At 42.6% G+C, this 21,486-nt stretch overlaps 1 protein-coding gene across 1 annotated transcript in view; it reads left to right on the top strand.

The window, feature by feature from the left end:
• Positions 1–1,016: 1,016 nt before the first annotated feature.
• Positions 1,017–21,486, top strand: part of LOC122059206 — a 70,465-nt gene continuing 49,995 nt past the window's right edge. The window contains exons 1-4 of the mRNA XM_042621893.1: positions 1,017–1,562; positions 1,713–4,468; positions 4,571–4,675; positions 4,774–4,926. Of these exons, the coding sequence (XP_042477827.1) occupies positions 1,940–4,468; positions 4,571–4,675; positions 4,774–4,926 (2,787 nt within the window). The 5' untranslated portion in view covers positions 1,017–1,562; positions 1,713–1,939. The remainder of the gene's footprint in view (positions 1,563–1,712; positions 4,469–4,570; positions 4,676–4,773; positions 4,927–21,486) is intronic.

The raw sequence follows: 21,486 nt of genomic DNA, 5'->3' as shown, positions 1-21,486 counted from the left end.
TAACCCAATGTTGTAGGTTCGATGAGACTTTTCGGGATAACACTTCATAGCACGATGTGATTATTGTCTGAGGAAGAAACTAGCTTGATGTGACCAATGGTAATTCCAATGTCATGGCTGCCAAAATGGGTTATCAGGGATTTGTTGGTTGACCGAAGGTGCATTCTAAGACCAACAAGAACCACAGCTAAGATTTATATCACTGGGTGAACAATGTGCGATTTTTGAGACCAGGGATACTACGTAATGTATTGTAGTAGCATTATACCTAACTTAGTTGTATGTTAGGTGGATAATAATAAAATGAATTGTATCATACTCACGTCACAACCTATTTGTGGTTGCTTGCATGAACCCCATCCCTCACTAGGGTTAGTGAAGGTCACACTACTTGTGTGCTTATTCTTTTAGATGATGATGCATGTATTGTGGTGCCTATGAGATGTGGCATGTCATCTTTCATGGTTGAGTATGGCAGGGATTGGTGGACATCAGAGCTTGTGGAGCATGACATAGACTGTGCAAGTGACAACTATGTATAACGTGCACCGTGACCGAGGACTTTGCTATCGTCATCATTTTGTACTTCTTGGATGTTATAGACTTGGGGATATCATTTTATATGTCTTGCATAACTTTGGAGATAAACTTGTCTAAAATTATATTATCACTCGTTAGTCCTCCCCAATACTTGAACTTGATTTTATGTATTATTACTATTCCATTGCATCGGATCTTAAATTGATTTCGATTATGAATTGTGATGGTTAAGATCTTGTTTTAGATATCCTTGCAATGTTGTAGGATGGCAATAAATGTCCTAATCGCAAGTTCGATACCTAAGAAATGACAGGGTGTGAGTCGTGTGACGAACTAGGTACAATGATAGAGATTGAACAATTAATAAGGTGGTGGTGTAGGAGATCCCATCCTCCTCATGCCCAGAGAACCTCTCCCCATAAATATTATACTATGATAAAGTGTGAGATATAAAGAGAGATAATAATAGTCACAGAGAGGGAGAGAACCCAAAAAAAAAAGAAAGGAGAAGTATGAAGAGACGGGGGGAGAGACAGAGAGGTGGAAAATGCGAATGGATATAAATTGATGCTCTCCTCGATGAACGAGGTCCTGCCACATGGACCCGACAGACCTGGCAATGCGACAGCGCATCTTGCAACTGCAAAACGGGACGAAGGCGGTCATTCATCATCATTCCTTCATCACCTCACAAGCTTACAGGCACATATACGCAGACAGAATGAGAGAGAGATTTCATTGCCACAAGATGAGAAGAGCTTCAAACCCTTCCATGATTTAAACTAAGAAACATAAATTTCCATATCTTTTAAGTTTTTAGTTGGATTTCTTTATATCTGAATCTACAGCGATATCTCTGTCTCTCTTGACTGTTATGTTTTTGTGCTCTTTGTTTCAAAGAATCATCAGCTAGACCAGAGAGAAAGAGAGAGAAGGCGCGTTTAGCTGATAAGATTCACGGTTGGTCTTGTTTGGATATCGAATTCAGCAATTCTTTGTTGGCACTGGAATCGGTGCCTCAGGTATAATACTCTGTTCCAATTCTATTGTCCCCCCACCCCACTTCGATCTGGATGAGAAGATGGGGTTTTGGGGCATTTCTGAATTACCTAATTGGACAAGGCTGATTGATTTTTCGACTTGTTATTTATTTATTTATTTATTTTTTTCAGTTTTTTAAATGGAAGAAATGGTTTTCATGATTACTCGGAGTAACCATGGCTCCTGATGTTGGAAAAGCAAGTTCATTCGTTCGGATTTTCGTTTCTGGGGAAGAAACGGATTGCCTTTTATAGGTTCCCCAATGGAGAACCTCTCGATTTGGTTTCGAGAGCTTCGATTACTGGGTTTTGGATTGGGATATATGAAGCTTGTTGGCTATTGGTTGTGAATTCTCCTCATGTGTAATCAAGGAATTGGGAACTTGGAAGGATCGTGTTCGCAATCTGATAACCTCTTTGATCAGCAGGAGCAGCAGTACCAGGCTGTGTACGGGATGGAGACGCCTGCCACAGCCCAAGCAACGCAGCAGTCCCCGGGTTCTAACGATGAAAGTCCTCGTGTCAAGTTCCTGTGTAGCTTTGCAGGTAGCATTTTGCCTAGACCTCAGGATGGGAAGCTCAGGTATGTTGGTGGAGAGACTAGAATTGTGAGCTTGCCTAGGGAGATTACTTATGATGAGTTGATGGCTAGGATGAAAGAGCTTTTTGAAGGGGCGGCTCTGCTGAAATATCAGCAGCCCGATGAAGATCTTGATGCTTTGGTTTCGGTTGTTAACGATGATGACGTGACGAACATGATGGAGGAATATGATAAGTTGGGATCTGGGGATGGGTTTACCAGGCTCAGGATATTTCTATTCTCACACCCTGATCAAGATGCTTCTTCACACTTTGATACAGATGAGAGGGAAACTGAAAGGAGGTATGTGGATGCATTGAACAGCTTGAATGATGGTCCTGATTTCAGGAAGACACATCAGCAAGAGTCTGAATCCCCTACAATGACTCCTGTAGTGGCTGAGCAATACTTCAATCCAATCAGCCTTGAGGCCGGTCTCCATAACCAGCGGAATTGTGAGATGCCCGTGCAACAGTTTAATTTACATCATCTTACCATTCCTCATCTAGTATCTGGATCACATCAACAGTCCCATACTCAGAGATACAATGAAATGGAGGCTCCTTGGAGCCCTGCATACTATTCTCCCAGACATCATGGAAACCATGATCCTCGGCCTGTGCCAGAGTACCCATCTTCGCCATCTTCTGGCCGATATAGAATGACATTTGGTGAGTTACATGATAAGGGTTTGGATAGGTTGTGTGAGGAATATGCCCGGCAACAAGTGAGTCATCAGGCCCAATATGATCATCAACCACAATATGTTGACAATGTTCTATGGCTTCCTCCTGGAGCTATACCTAGTGATACGGTTGGTTTTCCTGGTAACTTGGCCCATTCACACAATGTTATGGAAGGAAGTAATATCTGTGAGCACTGTCGAATGGCTTTCCAAAGAAATCAAACTTCATCGGACGCTGCTCGTTACCCAGATTCTCGCTGGAAGCACAGTGTGCAACCACATTTGGAGCAGCCAAGTACAGGGAATGAATTCCACCAATTTGCTAACCCGTGTGCTGATTGTGCTTCCAGTAGGGATTACACTTTGAATATGGAGCAAAATGAGGCTCGATCGTTCTATAATGAAGTTCACAGTCATGAACGAAGTTGGGTCCTACACCACCAATTAAACCATCGGGCTGAGGAACCTAGAACACTTGTTTCTGGAGCTGGACGAATCAGTGATCACTACATTGTAGATGGGACTGCTGGTGTGAATTTTACTCTTTCACATGCTAATTGCTGTGATGGTCATCATGTGTCTTCCAATTGTATCAATCATGAAGACCCACGATATATTCTATCTGGACCTGAAATGGGGAATGAAGGGTTTCTTGACCAAGCTATTGGAGCCGGACTTCACATTCATATTCCGGCACCTGAAGACCGTGGAGTCCGTTATGGGAACTTTGCTCCTGCTTATGGAACAGAGAACCTTTATCAGGTGTCACCTGCACCTGCACCTGCACCTGCTTTATGGAGGAAAGTGCAGAACCCACTGCATGTTGCATCATCTTATGAACCTCCAGCCTTGTTGCCTCAAGCTAATGGAACGGTTAACTCGGGATTTGTAAGGGGAACTCAAGAGGGTAGTCCCCAATTTCGTATTGCAGTGGATAATCCAAATTCTTGGGCTGGGCCATCTCAAAAAGTATATGCCTTTGATGGATCTCCATCATCGGAATATCCCCATGGCTATCTTTCAAAATTTGATGCAGACACCCTTAGTCATGAAAACCAGAATGTTGCTCTAGATCCTGTTCGAACCCAACCTGACATGGTAAACCATGCCATTCCAATGGAACCTGTGCAGATGGTGTCTTCACCCTTGGCTGTGATTGATGGTAAGGTGGGCACTTCAACTGCTTCAGGTTGCAGTCCAGGGCCAAGAGATAATAGTACTGTAAGAGAAGTGATGGCGGAGAAAAATATTCTTGGAGAGAGTTCTGAACAAAAGCATAGGGGAACTGCTGGCAACTTAGCTCTTGCAACTAGTTTTTTAAATGAAAACCTAGAGCCGAATGAGAAAAATGGTGAAGAAGATATTGTTTCAAGTGACATTAGGCCTGCTGAAGAGCATGGTGGTGTTGGGAAGCATGATGAAACTGATGTTCATGCTGCAGTTGAGAATGAAGACCTTTCAGCTAGACGTTTGAGTTACTTACCTGAGTTGATTGCTTCAGTAAAAAAGGCTGCCCTAGAGAGTGTTGAGGAGGTGAAAGCTATAGGGCAAGGAAGTGTTGATGGTGATGTTTTGCATGATGCAATGGCAAAAGAAGAAGCTTTGTATAAATTAGAATCTGCGGTGAGAATTAACCCTGCCACAGTTCTTTTTACCGTTTTGGAGTGGATGTTCTTTATGATTATATTTATTGACAATCAACTTCATCTATACTTTGGTCATAAGGTCAACCATGTGGATTTGGAGCATGATTCTGATAGTGACCATCCAAAGAATTCCAAAATTGAGCCAACTAAGGCAGAGGAAGAAGCTTTGGCAAAAGGATTGCAGGTATTCTTTTATAATGTCTCCTAGTCATTAATATTATTCTAATTTATTTCTACCTTTTCCTATGCCCAATTTAAAATATTTTCCTTTTTCCTGTATAGACAATAAAAAACGGCGACCTGGAGGAAATCCGAGAATTGGGTTCTGGGACATATGGAGCTGTTTATCATGGAAAGTGGAAAGGCTCTGATGTAGCGATAAAAAGAATAAAAGCGAGCTGCTTTGCTGGAAGACCATCTGAGAGAGAACGCTTGGTAGTCTCATTTGTTGTTTATAACTGTATTTTTTCCTGATAAAGTGATGTTTATAACTGATTTCTGTCATGAAATGCTGTTTCTTTAACCTCATCATTGGGAACTAGATTTATCTTCTCACTGCAAGTTTTTTTAGAATCTTTTTTTTTTGGATGAATAAATAAATTCATTATCAAGAGGAAAATATATACAAGGGAAAAGTGGGGGGAGGGGACCACAAAGGCAAAAAACCAAAAGGAATTTTTGGGAGGGGGGAGCAATGCCAAGAGGGCTACAATGCCAGGAAAGCTATAAACAAAAACCAAGATAAAGGAGCAGGCTAGGGAGGGGGGAGGCTAAGTGAGGGGAGGGGAGGGGAGGGGAGGGGAGAGGAGAGAATGGTAGGCGGGAGGTCTCAGGAGGCAACAATGAGCTTGTTCCTTGGGGAGTGCCTGACAGGGTGATGGGGGAGGGAGGCTATCTTGGAGGAGATATCGAAATAGATGGATTTTAAAATATTGTCAAAGGAGCGAGAGTTGGAAGTCCATTTACGAAGATTTCTCTCCGTCTGGATGTGGTTGATGGCGACATAGAAGGCGGGCTTTCTAACAGTGTCACAGATTGAAAAACCGGTAAAGGTCATATCAACCCAAATCCATTCTCTGCTAAGGGGGAAGACTCTTCTAGGGGAAGGCCAACAATGCTTAAAGACTTTTTTCCAAATTGAGGAGAAAGGGCAGGATAAGAAGAGATGGTCCGCATCTTCAGTGCCATTCCAACAGAGACAACAAGAAGAGGAAACCGGGATGTGCCGATTGGTTAGGAAAGACTAAGTAGGCGGAAACCAGGATGTGCCAATTGGTTAGGAAAGACTAGGTAGGCAGGCAGTTGGATATGGCCCATCAGGCAGTGAAACTGTGGTAGGGTATGTGACCCTTGAACCAGGTGATTTTATGCCAAAGAACAGAAGGGCGTTTACGACGAATGAAATTCCACGTAGAGGCGAAGCTGAATAAACTTGAAGGAGAATGGATCCAAGAGATTTTTCCCCGTCTACCCCGGTGACCAGGGGGATGGGAGGAAGGGCTGACCAGATATTAGCAAGGGGGAGAGTTGGTGGGGGGGACCACGAGCCATTTCTAAGGATGACATCGACTATGGTAGAGCGGCTAAATCCAGAGGAGTAAATGGATTTGGGGCTGACAATGGACCTTTGTTGGTTCCAAGGATCAAACCAAAGGGAGTTATTGGATTCTTTGCCAATGGAGTAGCGAATAGCCTCCAGAGCCTTGGGTTTGAATCTGAGGATGTTGCACGAGACCCAAGAGGCATTGGAGGAGAGTGAGGCTGTCCAAAGGGAGTTAGCCTTGAGGAGAGAAGAATAGACCCAAGAGACCTATATACTGGATTGTTTTGAAACAATTTTCTAGATAAGTTTGAGGATGCCAAAGGAATTGACATCTTTTATTCTTCTAAGGCCCAAACCTCCTTCAGATTTAGGAAGACACACAGAATCCTAGCAGATGGGGTGAAGAAATCTAGAGCAATCAGCTCCTTTCTAGAGGAAGGAACAGAGAAGGGACTCAACGGCCTTGATTATAGAAGAAGGAAGAACAAAGATGCCAGACCAGTAAAGATACATGGATTGGAGAACAAATCTAGCAAGCTGAAGGCGACCGGCATAAGAGAGGAGTTTGCCTTTCCAAAGCTGGTGCTTTTTCCTCATTAAGTCAAGCATAGGAGTTGAATGGTGGGAAAAAAGCTTGGCAGTGATGAGCATGGTTTAAAGTATCTCCGATATTGATACGATACCCTCCGATACGTATCTTAAATTTGGCCGACCGATACGATACATAAAATTTTTAAAATCCTTTTGTATTGATATATATCCTACGATACATACCGATATGCATCAATATACCACCGATACACATCGATACGATACGATATGCACCAGTACGACTTTATGAAAAATATAAAATCGAGGTGAAATGTACGTTTCGGTATGTATCGGTACGTATCGGTGAGTATCAGTGTGTATCGATCGGTACGAATTGGTGAGTATCGGTACGTATCGGTGAGTATCGGTATGTACCGATACAGTGCGCTACGATCATATAATGGCCAAGATGGGTAATTTTTCAGAAAGATACAATTTTTTGAGGGGTTTTTGTTCCAAAGTTGCTACCAGCCATATTTCTCTCTAATTAAAGTGGAAATCAAGGTTGGGAATAAGGATTTTACATTTATGCGATACCCTCAATTTAGTGTTTATGCATAATACATGTTATCAATAGCTTTTTTTAACAAATTCTTTATGCAAAAGTGTTTAAAAAAATGTTTCCTATCCATTTATGTGTGTATCTTTAGCATATCTTAGCGTATCTCTGATACGATACGATACTCTTTGATACGTATCTTAATTTTGGCCGATCGATACGGCGACCGATACTGATACTTTAATCCTTAGTGATGAGGGGCCATTTAAGTATTTAACAGGGAGTTGACAAAGGGAGAAGCCAGCTAAAAGCAGAAGATTAACTTTAGAGGTCTCTGATACACCTGATAGGAAGAGGTGGGACTTAAGGAGGTTAATTCGGAGGATCGAGAGGTTCTCAAAAAGGTGGAGGGAGGACATAATAGATGAAATGGAGACAAGGTCCGCTTTTGAGAAGATCATAAGATCGTCGACAAAGGCTAGGTGGATGAGCAAAAGAGATTTACATTTAGGAATGGGGGAGATGGGATGCAGATCATTTTTAGATTGGATGGATCTAGAAAGAACCTCAAAAGGAAGAGAGGACAGAAGAGAAAGGGGAGAGGGGCATCCTTGAATGCCCACAGAAGAATGGAATAAACTAGCCAGGCTACCATTGGCCAAGACAGAAAAGGGAGGAGAGGAGATACAAGAATGGATACAATAAACAAAAATAAGAGGGAAAGCTATCTCAGGACATTAGAGATGATATCCCATTTAATATAATCAAAAGCTTTATAGATGTAAATGTTAAGAAGCGTGGTAGGGGAGTGGGATTTTTTGTCAAAACCTCTGACAATTTTATGGCATAAGATAATGTTATCTGCAATACTTCTCCTAGCAGTGAATGCAGACTAATTTGCACTAACAAAGGAGTCAACAACCGATTGGATGCGGTTGGCTAGAATCTTGGCAATGAACTTGTAGAGAAGATTACAGAGGGATATAGGATGAAAATCAACCATGGAGGAGGCTCCATCCTTTTTAGGAATGAGGCAAAGGAAAGTTTGGTTGACACATTTGATTTAGGAATGGTTGAGGAAGAAGTTGTGAATGGCAGGGATGAGGTCAACATGAATGATGTCGCAGCAGGAGAAGAAGAATCCCATACTAAACCTATCCGGACCAGAGGCTTTGTTTGCTGTGTGGAAGAGGATGGTAGCTGGGATTTCAGCATTAGTGGGAATGGATTGAAGGTTAGGTAGGAGATAATCATGTATGAATTTGTTGAGGGGGGGGGGAAGGAAATGATTAGGGATGGATTTGTTGAGGGGTTTGGGAGGGGAGGAGGAAGGGGGATGGTGGAGAAGTAGTCCACCGCTTCAGCTTTGATGTCAGAAGAAGAAAGGAGGATGGAATCATCCCTGGAAGTGAGCATTGGAATAGAATTAACATTTGTTGTAACCTTCAAAGATCTATGGAGGAAAGTAGAGTTGGTGTCACCTAACTGAAGCCATTTAATCCTGGATTTTTGCCGAATAAAACTTTTTTCCTGGAAAGGTGGGAGGAGAGCTCAGCAGAAGTGGAGGATTCTTCAGCCGCAAGAGAGGGATTATGCAAGTTAGATTGGAGTCTGTCCTAAATGGCCTCAAGCTTATCTTTGCAGATAGACACACTGGAGGAGATATAGCCAAAGGAGGAAATGGTCTAGGATTTTAGGGCATTTTTAACAATGCGGAGCTTCCTAGCAAAGGTTAAGAGAGGGGAGGAGAAGGCTCTCATAGGGGTGTCCCAGGCTCCTTTGACAATATGGAGGTAGTCTTGGTGAAGAGTCCATATGTTGAAGAATTTAAAAGGCTTGGGATCAAAGGAGATGAGAGGGTGGACATGAAGTAAGATAGGGTCTGATCTGAAATGCCAGGTTGATCGAAGATAGCATAGAAGGAGGGGAAGGAGTTGTGCTAAGATTTATTCACCAAGGCTACATCAAGTTTGCAAACAACTCTAATAGATCGTTGGTGACGGTTGTGACAAGTAAGATTGATCCCATCTATCTTAGATCACTTAAACTGATGTCGTCAATGCACTCATTGAAGGAATCGAAAGCAAAAGCATCAATTGGATCTCCTCCTTGCTTTTTGTGGCTAGATCTAACGACATTAAAGTTGCCAGCAATCTCCCAAATAGGGGAGTCAGAGAGGGGAGAGAAGGAATGAAGGTCATCCTAGAGTAGGGTCCTTTTATGGGCACGATTGAAGGCATAGAAAAAGGAGAAGCAGGAATAAGGGCCAATGGGATCAAATATCGAGAGGTGGATGCATTGAGGAGAGGAGGAAATGGAGGAGAGTTGGATCTTGAGAGGATTCTAAAGGATCCAAATTCGATCATTAGTACAATGGGAGTAGTTGGAGATGAAGGACTAAGAAGGGGCTTTGGAGTTGGCAATGCGGGAGGCATTGGGCTCAAGGACTCAAGTTTCCAGGATGCGACAGATGTCAGCTGAGGAGGACCAAATGCGGGAGCAGATATCGGCATGATTTGCCGGGGAGTTCAGACCCAGGACATTCTAGATGAGCCAGATAGTCATGGAGAAGGATGGGGGTGTGACTGCAAAGTCTCAGAGGAGCAGGTGGGGGAATTAGAGGAAAAGACTCTTGGTTTGGACCTTTTCCGGTGCTGATATTCTTTAAAAGGAGATGGCTGGGTACAGATGGGGTTCTTGGGCAGGGTGGGGAAAGATTTCTTCAAAGGCTTTCTAGTGAGGCTAGTGGACGAGGCAAAAGGCAGGTGATGAGCTAGGAGATTTTTAAAGGTAGGCTTGGTAGGGGCAGTAACAGTGGTTGGATGATGAGGGTATGGAGCCAACAAGTTGCACACTAACAGGAAGCCGTAGTTAGCATGCTCAATCTGCAGGAGGGCTGCAGCAAAGGGGGTGCAGGATGGACCTAGTCAGACCTAGGGAGAACAGAAGCACCATCCAAGTTGTGATTGATTGACTGGGAAACAATACTTGCAAGAGGGGAGCTGGAATTACCGAGAGCGAAATCGGGCAACAAGCCTGAGGATTTAGAACCAACAGCAAAAGGGTTGGCAAGAGGCCAATGGTAGAGGGGAGCGCAGGAGGGACACCTTCTAAGGCATGTTCCGACAGACGACAGTGGCATTGGTAGTGGCAATGTCAAGATGAGAGGCAGTGGCAAGTGGAGGTCCTAAGTTGGGACCAGTCGAGAAGGGTGGCAGCAGAAGGCCAACAGACGAGAGAGGAGCCTGTCGGACTGGAGAAGGGCAGCAACAAGGAGGGGTGCAGGAGGGGCGCAGGAGGGGCTTGCATGGACCAGAGTGTCAATGAAGCACCTTCAAGGTGGGAGCCGACGGTGAAGGAACGACAGCGATAGATGGACAACAACTAGAAAGGGTGGAGTTGGGTAAGGAAGGAGTAGACAAAGGGAGGGGGAGAATACCTAAAAAGGGGGTGGAAGGGTGCAGGTTGGGTTGGATGTGGTGATGATGATGGATATCCATGAGGAACTATGGACGGGTCAGATGGGGAGGTGGAAGGGTTAGGAGGATGGATCGGGTTAGAGGAACTGGTTTGGTTTAAATGAGAGGGGAGGTTGAACCAGGCTAGAGTAGGGTGATGGTTGAGAGGAGAGAGAAGGGTTGAGTCGGTGATAGGGAGGGTGCATGTTGGAGAGTCAGCTGGAGGAGGGCCCAAACAAAAGGCAAGGAGGGCCATCTGGCCTGATGGCAATAGAACAAAGGTTACCGTGAAAAGGGGGCAAAGCAGAGGAGCAGAGGGGAGAAAGCGTTTCAGGAGCAGAGTGGGCGGAGGTCAGGGCACAAGAGAGATAGTGAGGGACAACAGCATCAGCAAAGGGCTTCGATCGAGGAGGGGCATCTTTCGGCGAAGCAATCGTAGAGGAAGTCTCGGCATTCAAACCCGAATCATCAGATTGCAAGGATATCTCACCTTCTTCACAGTCAGACAGGAGCAGTAGGATTGAGTATCAGTTGTGCCCATCGACTAAAGATTAGCGGTTCAATGGATCCAAGGAGGAAGGTCTGATATGTGCAGAGGCATCTTCGGCAGTGAAGGGGTTTGCCATAAGGCTACACTACCTATAATGACGACGATTATTTTTCTAGCCACGAGTGGTCGGAGGAGAGGGGGATCTAGCCAACTGGGCTGATTCTTCAACCAAAGTAGGGGTTACTTCGGAAGAGGGGCGAGGATCGCTTAAGGAGACTACGCACAATTCTTGTAATGATTGCCAAAAGTTTTGCAAAAAACACACTGTGGGGGGAGCCACTATAATAAACTTGCTGATCGAATGAGTATCCTTCCTCATTTTTTATAGTTACAGAAGATGGAGGAATATGGGTAGTTGAAATTTCAATGCAAATTGGGCAAAGACCATCCTGTCCATAGTTTTAGTTCTTAGATTTGAGAACAAAGGCTTGCCAATGATTGACCCCTTTGACCAATAGTGGATAGGAAGGTTAGGGAGATCCACCCAAACTGGGATGGACTTGAAGTCGACCTTGCTGAAGACAGTGAACTGATCCAAGATCCTCATAAAGATGGGCTTTTTACATACTAGCCAAGGACCTCCTTCCAGAGCAATAAACTTGTCTTCTTTAATGTACTATATTTGAAAGAATCAAAATAATAGCCAGTTGGCAAGGATCTATACTCAAAGGATGGTCTAGATGCAAATAATGAAGACTAGGAGTAAAATAAGACATCAACTATGGAGGAAAAACAAAACAATAACCATGAGGAGAAAAACAATAATTTTCAGCCCAAAATTAGGGTTAAGAAATTAGGGTAATAAAGTGCAAAAAATTTCTGATTTCAATAGTTAACTTGAATCAACAAACGGAAGCAAAACAGTAACTATTTGAACATAAAGCAACAACTTTTTCGATAAAAAATGAGGAACACAAGAGCCACTGGCACATCGATGCCAGCCTGGGAAGCGATCTGTAAAATTAGGTTTTTCTAGTGAAGAAGGTTCTGTTTAACACATCGAAGAGCAGGCAACGAAGTTGTGAGTCGAAGGTGCTCTCTTCTCTACTCCGTCATATTGGATAGAGGCTCGCTCTGCATCTATAGTTTACTCTGTTGGGGCTATTAGGACAGAAAAGGCTACCATCCTGAGTCAAAGGGGGAGTTTTTGAACCTTTAGTGCAGCGAGGGCGCTTGAGTTCTTAAGACTGGGGAGGGGCACCCCCAGGCATTGATTAAGGATCTTGAGAAGGGAAGGGCAGAATTGCTATTTTTCAAATATCTCAAGATCAAGCCATCATAAAGGGGCCAAATTTGAATCGATCTCCAAAAATTAGTGTTCTTGAATACATGGTCAAAATTTGAGTTCGATCGGATGGTTGAATTGCTTAATGCGAAAAACCGTGTGACATCCAACCTTTTATAAGGCTTGAAGAAATTCAAGGAAAACTTGGAGAACAATACTTGTTGGATGGAGAAGATGATAAAAGAATAAATCATAAAAGAAGAAGGCTTGAGATGGGATACGTGTGAATGGGATGGTGGGACGTGGGATGGCTATCTCAGCCTAGGCCTCTCACCCATAACTGTCTCAGTTGTTGAAGAATTCTTTCTCAGAAGTTCGGGAGCACAAAGATGCATTTTCATTCATAAATTCGTGTTCAATGCTAAAGCCCCTTAGGATGCTAAGGGTCAAGCCACAAGCAAGTAGAGGATCCATCCACAATCTGAGAGGAGATAGCTGCAGAGGCTAGAGATCTAAAAGAGAACATTTTTCGCCATACCCAAGAAGCATTCGATTGAGTTCGTAATGACCAGAAAGTGTTAGATCTGAGAATAGAAGAGTATGCCCAATGAACACAAATACTTTTCCCTAGCTGATCGGTCTAAGAAATTTGGAGCATTCGGTTCCTTTCTTGAGGAAGGAAGCAAAGATGGATTCAAGCTTAGGGGTGATGGATTTAAGCAAACCATATATTCTAGACCAATAGAAGTAAGAGGCTTGAAGAATAGATCTAATAAGCTCTAACCGACCTGTATAGGATAGCAATTTTCCTTTCCAAAGTTGAAGGTGCTTTATAATGAGATCCAACATTAGGGTGCAGTGCTGGGCGGTGAGTTGTGCAGGGATCAGGGGCAAACCAAGGTAATTGACTGGAGCTGGCCTAGGGTGAAACAAGTCATCTCAAGGAAAGAGGCCCTTAACATTGTTAGAGACTCTAGCAATGAAGTTGAGAGATTTGCTAGGATTGATTCGATGACCAGACATGGAAGCAAACTGATTTAGACAATGCATAATAGACTCCAAGGAGGATGCATCAACCTTGGAGAAGATCATCAGATCATTAACGAAAGCCAGGTGGGTGATCTTGGTAGCCTTAAACCTAGGGATAGCTGAGATGAGATGCTGGTTAGTAGCAATTTGCAAACTTCTGGATAGGACTTCCATAGCTAGACAAAAATTATAGGGAGATAGGGACAACCCTGGCAAATTCCCACAGAGGAGAAGTACCCAGTCTGGCTGCCATTCACTAATACTAAGAAGCGAGGGGAGGCAATACATTAGTGAATCCAATTGGTGAACACAGGCGGGAAACCCATCTTGCACAGAACTGGAAGAATGAAGTCCATCTTAGGAAATCAAAGGCCTTGTGAATGTCAATCTTCAAAAGGGCATCCAAAGAGTGGGATTTTCTGTCTAATCCTCTTACAATCTCATGACAAAGGAGGATGTTGTCCCCAATACTTCTGCCCGGTATAAAAGCCGATTGATTATCACTAACCAAAGAAACAACCACAAGCTTGAGCCTAATGGCAAGGATCTTGGAAATAAAATTATACAGGAGGTTGCACAGAGAGATTGGCATGAAACCATTCATAGTATCGGCTCCCTCTTTCTTAGGAATGAGGCAGAGAAAAGTGTGGCTGATTCCTTTGATCTAGCTAGGTTAAAGAAGAAGCTCTTTATTGCCTTGATCAAATCCTCTTTGACAAGATCCCAAGAGGAAGTAAAGAATCCCATGCTGAAGCCATCAAGGCCAGGAGCTTTACTTGCTTTATGGGAGAGAATAGCAGCTGAAATTTCCTCATCAGGAGGAATGGCCATTGGCAAATTGTTCAAGTTCTCCGGGATGAATTTGTTAATGATGCCATCAGGGAAAGGGTAGGACCGGCAAGGGGTCTAAAAAAAAGAGCTTCCTGAAGTAATCAACATGAATCTCTTTAATCTTATCCACTTTGAGGACTTGAGAGCCATCTGGGGTGGTAAGCATTGAGATGGAGTTGTAGTTTTTTCTGAACTGCACTGGAGTTGGGCTAAGATAAGGCCCCTCTGGAAGCCTTGCTGGGTCCTCTGTACTCCTGTGGTATCATCGGTCTCTTTCCCATGCTGTGCTGTGCAGTGAAATTGTCACTCTGTTTGTCCTCAATCGACTTGGCTACCTGAACGACCTCAACATAGGTCTGTACCTGAGCCCAACTATCACAAAATTGATCCCGGGCTTAAGCCCCTTCTCATACTTTCTCGCCGTCGGCCTATCCACTTTTAGGTGCTCAGGCGCAAAGTAATAAAGATCTTCAAACTTCTGCTGGTATTACAGCAGTGACCTTGGCCCTTGGACACGCCCAATAAACTCAACCTCTTTCCTATATTTGAAGCTTCTTGGAAAATAATTTCCGAAGAATGTTGTCTTGAAGTCCTCCCAAGTAGGATCGAGATGTGTAGTAGTCAGAATGGGCTGAGTAGACCTCCACCACGCATCCGCTTCATTTTGAAGCTGGTAGCCCGCACATATGATTTCTGCTTATCCATGCAACCCAAAACTGTAAAAGCCTTGTCCATGCCTTGGATCCATTTTGTCGGCTTTAGCAGATCCTGACCAATGCCCGAGAAGTACGGGGGCCTGAGCTTCCGGAATTTCTCCATAATCTTAGTCAAATTTGTCCACACGGGCACCGTCACCTAGTCCTGTGGTGTATGAGGTGTAGGTGGTGTGGGTGGAACAAGAGGTGGCTGAGTTGGCCAGATGGTGTGGGAGGAGCAACAGGTGCCTCCCTTGCCTGCATGGTGGCTTGGATCCTTACATCCACATTGGTCATCATTGCTCTTGCTGCTGCTGTTGCTGCTGCATACCTTGCATTATGTTACCCATTGTAGCGGCAACATCCTGTGCTGTAAGGACAAGTGGGGCAGCAGGAACATTAGGTGGCCTGCCTCTACCTCGTGTTAAGAGGAATATTCAAATTGGATTGGGTACTCCGATGTGACATAATTCATGTTTAAGGAATTAAAAGTTACCACCACAAGCAACATGATGACAGGGGTTACACAGTTGCAACTAAGGGTGTTAATTTGGAATCAGAATAAAAAATCGAAACCAGGACAGAGCTGAATAAACCAAACCGAGTCATGCTGAATTAAATTGGGTTCAATATCGGTTCTAATAAAGGGTTTGTAATTTGGTTCGGCTCAGTTTTAATTTTAGCTTAAGAACAGTCGGTTCCAACCGAAACCAAACCAACTCATTAAGAGAGTTTCTCACGTCCTTTTCTAGTTATTTTATGATAAAATACTGGAGAAGGGTTTTGAGAGGAGGCAATATACTGACAAACCCATGTGGGCTGATGGGACTATATCCTTTTTCCTATTAAAATAATATAAACAACAAATTGATAGGACTATTGACTAATATAATACATATGGGAAATACTATTGGGTCAAAACAAATTGGAAAAGTAAACTACCCAGGGAATCGAACTGGAGTGAGTATGCAATTCCAAAGTGAAAGGTAGCTGGGGTGATTCTCAGTGGAGTCTATATACAGATGATGGCAACCCAGGGAACCGAATTGGAACCAGAAGCGGTAGATCGATTTGAGTATGCAATTTCGTAATCGACTTGGTTCTCGATTCTCAGTTCGGTTTCGGTTCACACCATCAAGTCCTTGAACCGAATAGCCAAAACCGAGTCAACTGACAAGCTTAGTTGCAACATGCATAGATAAGGTGTCTACGCAAGTGTATAGATCATGGTAGTAGCACTAAAAAAATAGCAATTTTCATCCAGTGGAGCTATCAGTGGGACCTACCGCTGACCAAAATAGAATCTTCTTCTGTCAAAATTTCTAACCAGTAGATGTGCACTGTTCATGGATTTCCTCGAACCAGCTGACCGGTGGGGCAAAAATCCATGATAAATAAGCCTCTGAGGGTCACTTTCTTCATCCTAAAATTAGGTTTTTGCTCTCAAGAAAGGAAGGAAACGATCAGAGAAGCTTTCCCCAGCCATTCCGCCACAACCCTAAGTTTTCAGACTTGCGATTCATGTCATGCATCCATACAAGGTGAGTTTCTCTTCGTTTTGACCTAGGTTTTAAGATTTTTCTCCAATTCTACAAACCCTAACTTTCATATTTCTTTTCTAAATCCTAGGTTTCTCGATTTCTTGTGCCAATGTTGTCTTCTCGCATCCATCAAACTCGAGGAAAGCAATTGGCAAACAAATGCCCTAGGGCTGCACCGAAAGAGTGGTATGGCCATGAATGGTTTCGCTTTCATAAAAAATAAAGGAATTGGAGTTGTTTTCCAACAGGAAGGTGGATCTGGGCAAGTACATGACTTCAAGGGATTTTTCCTAGTTCAAAATCCAATAGAAGTTTGAGGCAATGGGTTGGTATCGCATCCTGAAACTAGAGAACATGTGCTTCCCTACCTTGTGAAGCACTTCTACTGCAATCACCGGTTTGAGAATAGGGATGGGACGACCTGCATCACCTCTATAGTGAGGGCCTTTTATTATGACTGGGTTGGCCATGATTCTGAGGTTGGTTTACATAGGGGAGAAGGCACGCTTCCAAAATTTGGAGGTCTAAAGGAGATGAGCCTCACACTCACCAAGGAGGGAACCAGATGGGCACAGGCTAAGAATATAAATTTTATGCCTAGGATCATCCGCTGAATGTCCTGCCAACTGGTGGGCACTTTGATGAGGTTTCCATTGTATAGGCTTATGTAACGTAAGGTTTAAGATCTCGTTCTCACCCCCCATCTCGTTAATCTAAAAAAGAGAGATCTCGCCGAGATCATGTTTTTTTCAGCAGTCGTGTCGGTGGTTGGTCTCAGTGGCCATACAGTCTTTGTAGTCCTTGAACTAGGTACGTACCTTATTTTAGGACTTCTAAACACAATGGAAACATCAGTTTTTTAAAAATCAAACTTAAAATGGTACTTTGACTTTGTACCTTAAGTAAGTAGTCTTCGACTCTTCGGACCCTAGGCTAGTATGCTCTATTCCACAATCCACATTTCACAATCAACACATGACACACCATAATCATAAGAATTTAAAAGACATTTTAGATAATTACTTAATTGATTCACAATTAGCATTGATGATTAATGAGTCACATTAACATACATTGAAAATTTGAAATGACATAAGATAAGCTACATAACAACATAAGGTCAGTATGCATCATTTATTCAAACAGAAAAATAAAACCATAAAAAAAATTTAAAAGTAGAAAAATTTATTTCCCTCCATGAATCCATAGATCAGTGATATGCATCACATATAAAAAAAACCAACATAAACCAACAATTATTGATAATGTTTCCATGAAAAAATGGGTTCTACTATTTAAGCTTCAATGAGTGTAGGAATTGAGATCTTCAAGTAAAAGCACCAAAATTCTTACTCCTTGGTGCTTTTTCTTCAAAAAAGTAGAAAGGCGAGCGATCTTGTCATTTTTACACCTCGCTTGTGATCTCGTTTCGCTAAATTAAAAAAAAAGAGATCTCAGTGAGATCTTGCCGAGATCTTGAACCATGATGTGATGTACTGCATCTATATCGGTAATCAACTTAACTTGCTTGCATCCTCATACAAAACATGGTCAACAAGGTAGATGACAATGTGGTAGCTTGTGTTAAAGGAAGCTTTTGACCAAGATGTTTGATTACTTTGGGGCGAAGCTTAAGGGGGAGGAGTCAGCAGGATTGAACTCTGAAAAATTTGACTCTGCCTACCTTAAAAAGATGAAGGTGAATCCGAACGAGGCTACCACTAAGGAAGAGGATGAGGATTAGGAAGAGGAAGGGGTGGGAACCTATGAATGTGGAGGAGAATGCCGAGATGTGTGCGGATAGGATGATATCCCTCCACCATTCCCTAGGGATCCTACACCACCATTGTACACGGAGTTCTCGCCAGTGCCTACCACATACTACCCACCACCTCCGATGGGTGCATCTGAAGCTTCCTCGTCTTAGGATCCATATGAATATGGGTGGAATGATGTTGTCGGTCGTCTGGACATAATGAACACTCTCCGCCATTCCCTAGGGATCCTACGCCACCACCGTACATGGAGTTCCCACCGGTGCCTCTCTCATACTGCCTACTGCCTACCACCTTCGATTGGCAAGGATTAAATTATCTATATCAGTCGTTGTATCAGTCGGCCAAAATTAAGATACGTATTGGAGGTATCATATCGCATCGGAGATACATTAAAGATACGCACATAAATGGATAGGAAAAACTTTTATTATACATTTTTGCATAAAAAAATAATTAAAAAAAGCTATATATATAACATGTATTATGTATAAACACTAAATGGAGAGTATCGTACAGAGAAACAAGTATATTCAGTTGAAATTGTTCAAAAAAATGTTCTTTAAAAAAATGGAGTTGAGGACGTTGAGGCTTTGAATCCTTGCTTTAAACTTTATTAAATCCTTGCTTTGTAGCTGTTTATGGCCAGTGTATGGAATCCCAACCATAGTTGTCATGGTGCCAAGGCAAACCAAGGCGACCAAGTGTTATTTTTTATTTTCCTTCTTAGTATGCTACATATACCTTATATCTTAAAAGACCAACATTAAGCCACAATAAGTCATCAAAAATCAACATTGAGCCACATAAGTCATCAAAAATCAACATTAAGTCACATTAAGTCATAAAAAATCAACATTTAGAGAAATGTTATTGTTCTATAATAGAACTATGGAGATCAACCTTGGAAACAAGATGCTTCAAGATTAGTAGAACGATGATGGAGTATATAATGTGTAAATTTAGTAATCCCATGATGTATGATGACATGGTGAGAATTGATGAAACAGAGATACTGCAAAGTGACTCCTTTAGGTATTTGGGATCAATTATAAATAAAGACGGGGACATAAAGGATGATGTTTCACAGAGACTTAAAGTGGGATGGATGAAGTGGAGAGGTGCAACTGGAATACTATCTCACCGACGTATCCCTTTAAAGCTCAAAGGAAAGTTTTATAAGACTGTTGTACGATCGACGATGATGTATGGAGCAGAATGTTGGGTAGTCAAGAAGTGTCATATTGCAAAGATTTGTGTAGCTGAGTTGAGGATGTCAATGTGGATGTGTGGAAAAACTAGGAATGAATGTATTAGAGCTGATCTAGGAGTCGCCCTAATCAATGACAAGCTTTGAGAAAGTCGTTTGAGATGGTATGGTTATGTTTAATGAAGGCCTAGAGACGCCCCAGTCAGGAGAAGTGATATGTGCCGAGTGATGGAGCGAAAAGAACTAGGGGTAGGCCTAAAATGACCATAGGAGAAGTTGTGAGAAATGACATGCATAGTTTCGGTCTTATACCGGATCTCGGATAGAGCCTATTGGAGAGAAAGGATCCATGTTGCCGATCCCATTTAGCGGATAGTCTTTTGGCTTGCTGGGTTGTGCCTCTATCATCTTATTTTCCTCTTTCATTTGTCCTTTTCGTCAATGTTGGGTAGTCAAGAAGTGTCATATTGCGAAGCTTTGTGTAGCTGAGTTGAGGATGTTAAGGTGGATGTGTGGAAAAACTAGGAATGAATGTATTAGAGCTGATCTAGGAGTCGCCCTAATCAATGACAAGCTTTGAGAAAGTCGTTTGAGATGGTATGGTTATGTTTAATGAAGGCCTAGAGACGCCCCAGTCAGGAGAAGTGATATATGCCGAGTGATGGAGCGAAAAGAACTAGGGGTAGGCCTAAAATGACCATAGGAGAAGTTGTGAGAAATGACATGCATAGTTTCGGTCTTATACCAGACCTCGGATAGAGCCTATTGGAGAGAAAGGATCTATATTTCCGATCCCATTTAGCGGATAGTCTTTTGACTTGCTGGGTTGTGCCTCTATCATCTTATTTTCCTCTTTCATTTGTCCTTTTCGTCAATGTTGGGTAGTCAAGAAGTGTCATATTGCAAAGCTTTGTGTAGCTGAGTTGAGGATGTTAAGGTGGATGTGTGGAAAAACTAGGAATGAATGTATTAGAGCTGATCTAGGAATCGCCCTAATCAATGACAAGCTTTGAAAAAGTCGTTTGAGATGGTATGGTTATGTTTAATGAAGGCCTAGAGACGCCCCAGTCAGGAGAAGTGATATATGCCGAGTGATGGAGCGAAAAGAACTAGGGTTAGGCCTAAAATGACCATAGGAGAAGTTGTGAGAAATGACATGCATAGTTTCGGTCTTATACCAGATCTCGGATAGAGCCTATTGGAGAGAAAGGATCCATGTTGCCGATCCCATTTAGCGGATAGTCTTTTGACTTGCTGGGTTGTGCCTCTATCATCTTATTTTCCTCTTTCATTTGTCCTTTTCATCAATGTTGGGTAGTCAAGAAGTGTCATATTGCGAAGCTTTGTGTAGCTGAGTTGAGGATGTTAAGGTGGATGTGTGGAAAATCTAGGAATGAATGTATTAGAGCTGATCTATGAGTCGCCCTAATCAATGACAAGCTTTGAGAAAGTCGTTTGAGATGGTGTGGTTATGTTTAATGAAGGCCTAGAGACGCCCCAGTCAGGAGAAGTGATATGTGCCGAGTGATGGAGCGAAAAGAACTAGGGGTAGGCGTAAAATGACCATAGGAGAAGTTGTGAGAAATGACATGCATAGTTTCTGTCTTATACCAGACCTCGGATAGAGCCTATTGGAGAAAAAGGATCCATGTTGCCGATCCCATTTAGCAGATAGTCTTTTGACTTGTTGGGTTGTGCCTCTATCATCTTATTTTCCTCTTTCATTTGTCTTTTTCGTCAATTTTCATTTTCACTTCTCTTCTTATTCCCCCCAGTTATGTGTCTCTTCATTCCCCATTTCCCTTTTTAAACTAAAATTTTTCCTACTTTGTTTTGTGGGATCCATGTAATCGTCCACATTAAGTTGGGATAAGGCTTAGTTTGTTGTTGTTGTTACTTTTGTTTTATAATAAGCCTGATTGGTCAAATGATTTTATTTTTACATGAGACTTTTTGTATTAAGTATAGCATAAAACCAGCTTTCTAACAAGTCTAAGATTACTTAAATCTGAGTTGTAATGACAAAGTTATGTTCTAGTCAAACTTAT

This window comes from Macadamia integrifolia, chromosome 13 (genome assembly GCF_013358625.1).
Source record: "Macadamia integrifolia cultivar HAES 741 chromosome 13, SCU_Mint_v3, whole genome shotgun sequence".
Classification (NCBI taxonomy): domain Eukaryota; kingdom Viridiplantae; phylum Streptophyta; class Magnoliopsida; order Proteales; family Proteaceae; genus Macadamia; species Macadamia integrifolia.
This window is presented reverse-complemented; position numbering and strand designations above follow the sequence as displayed.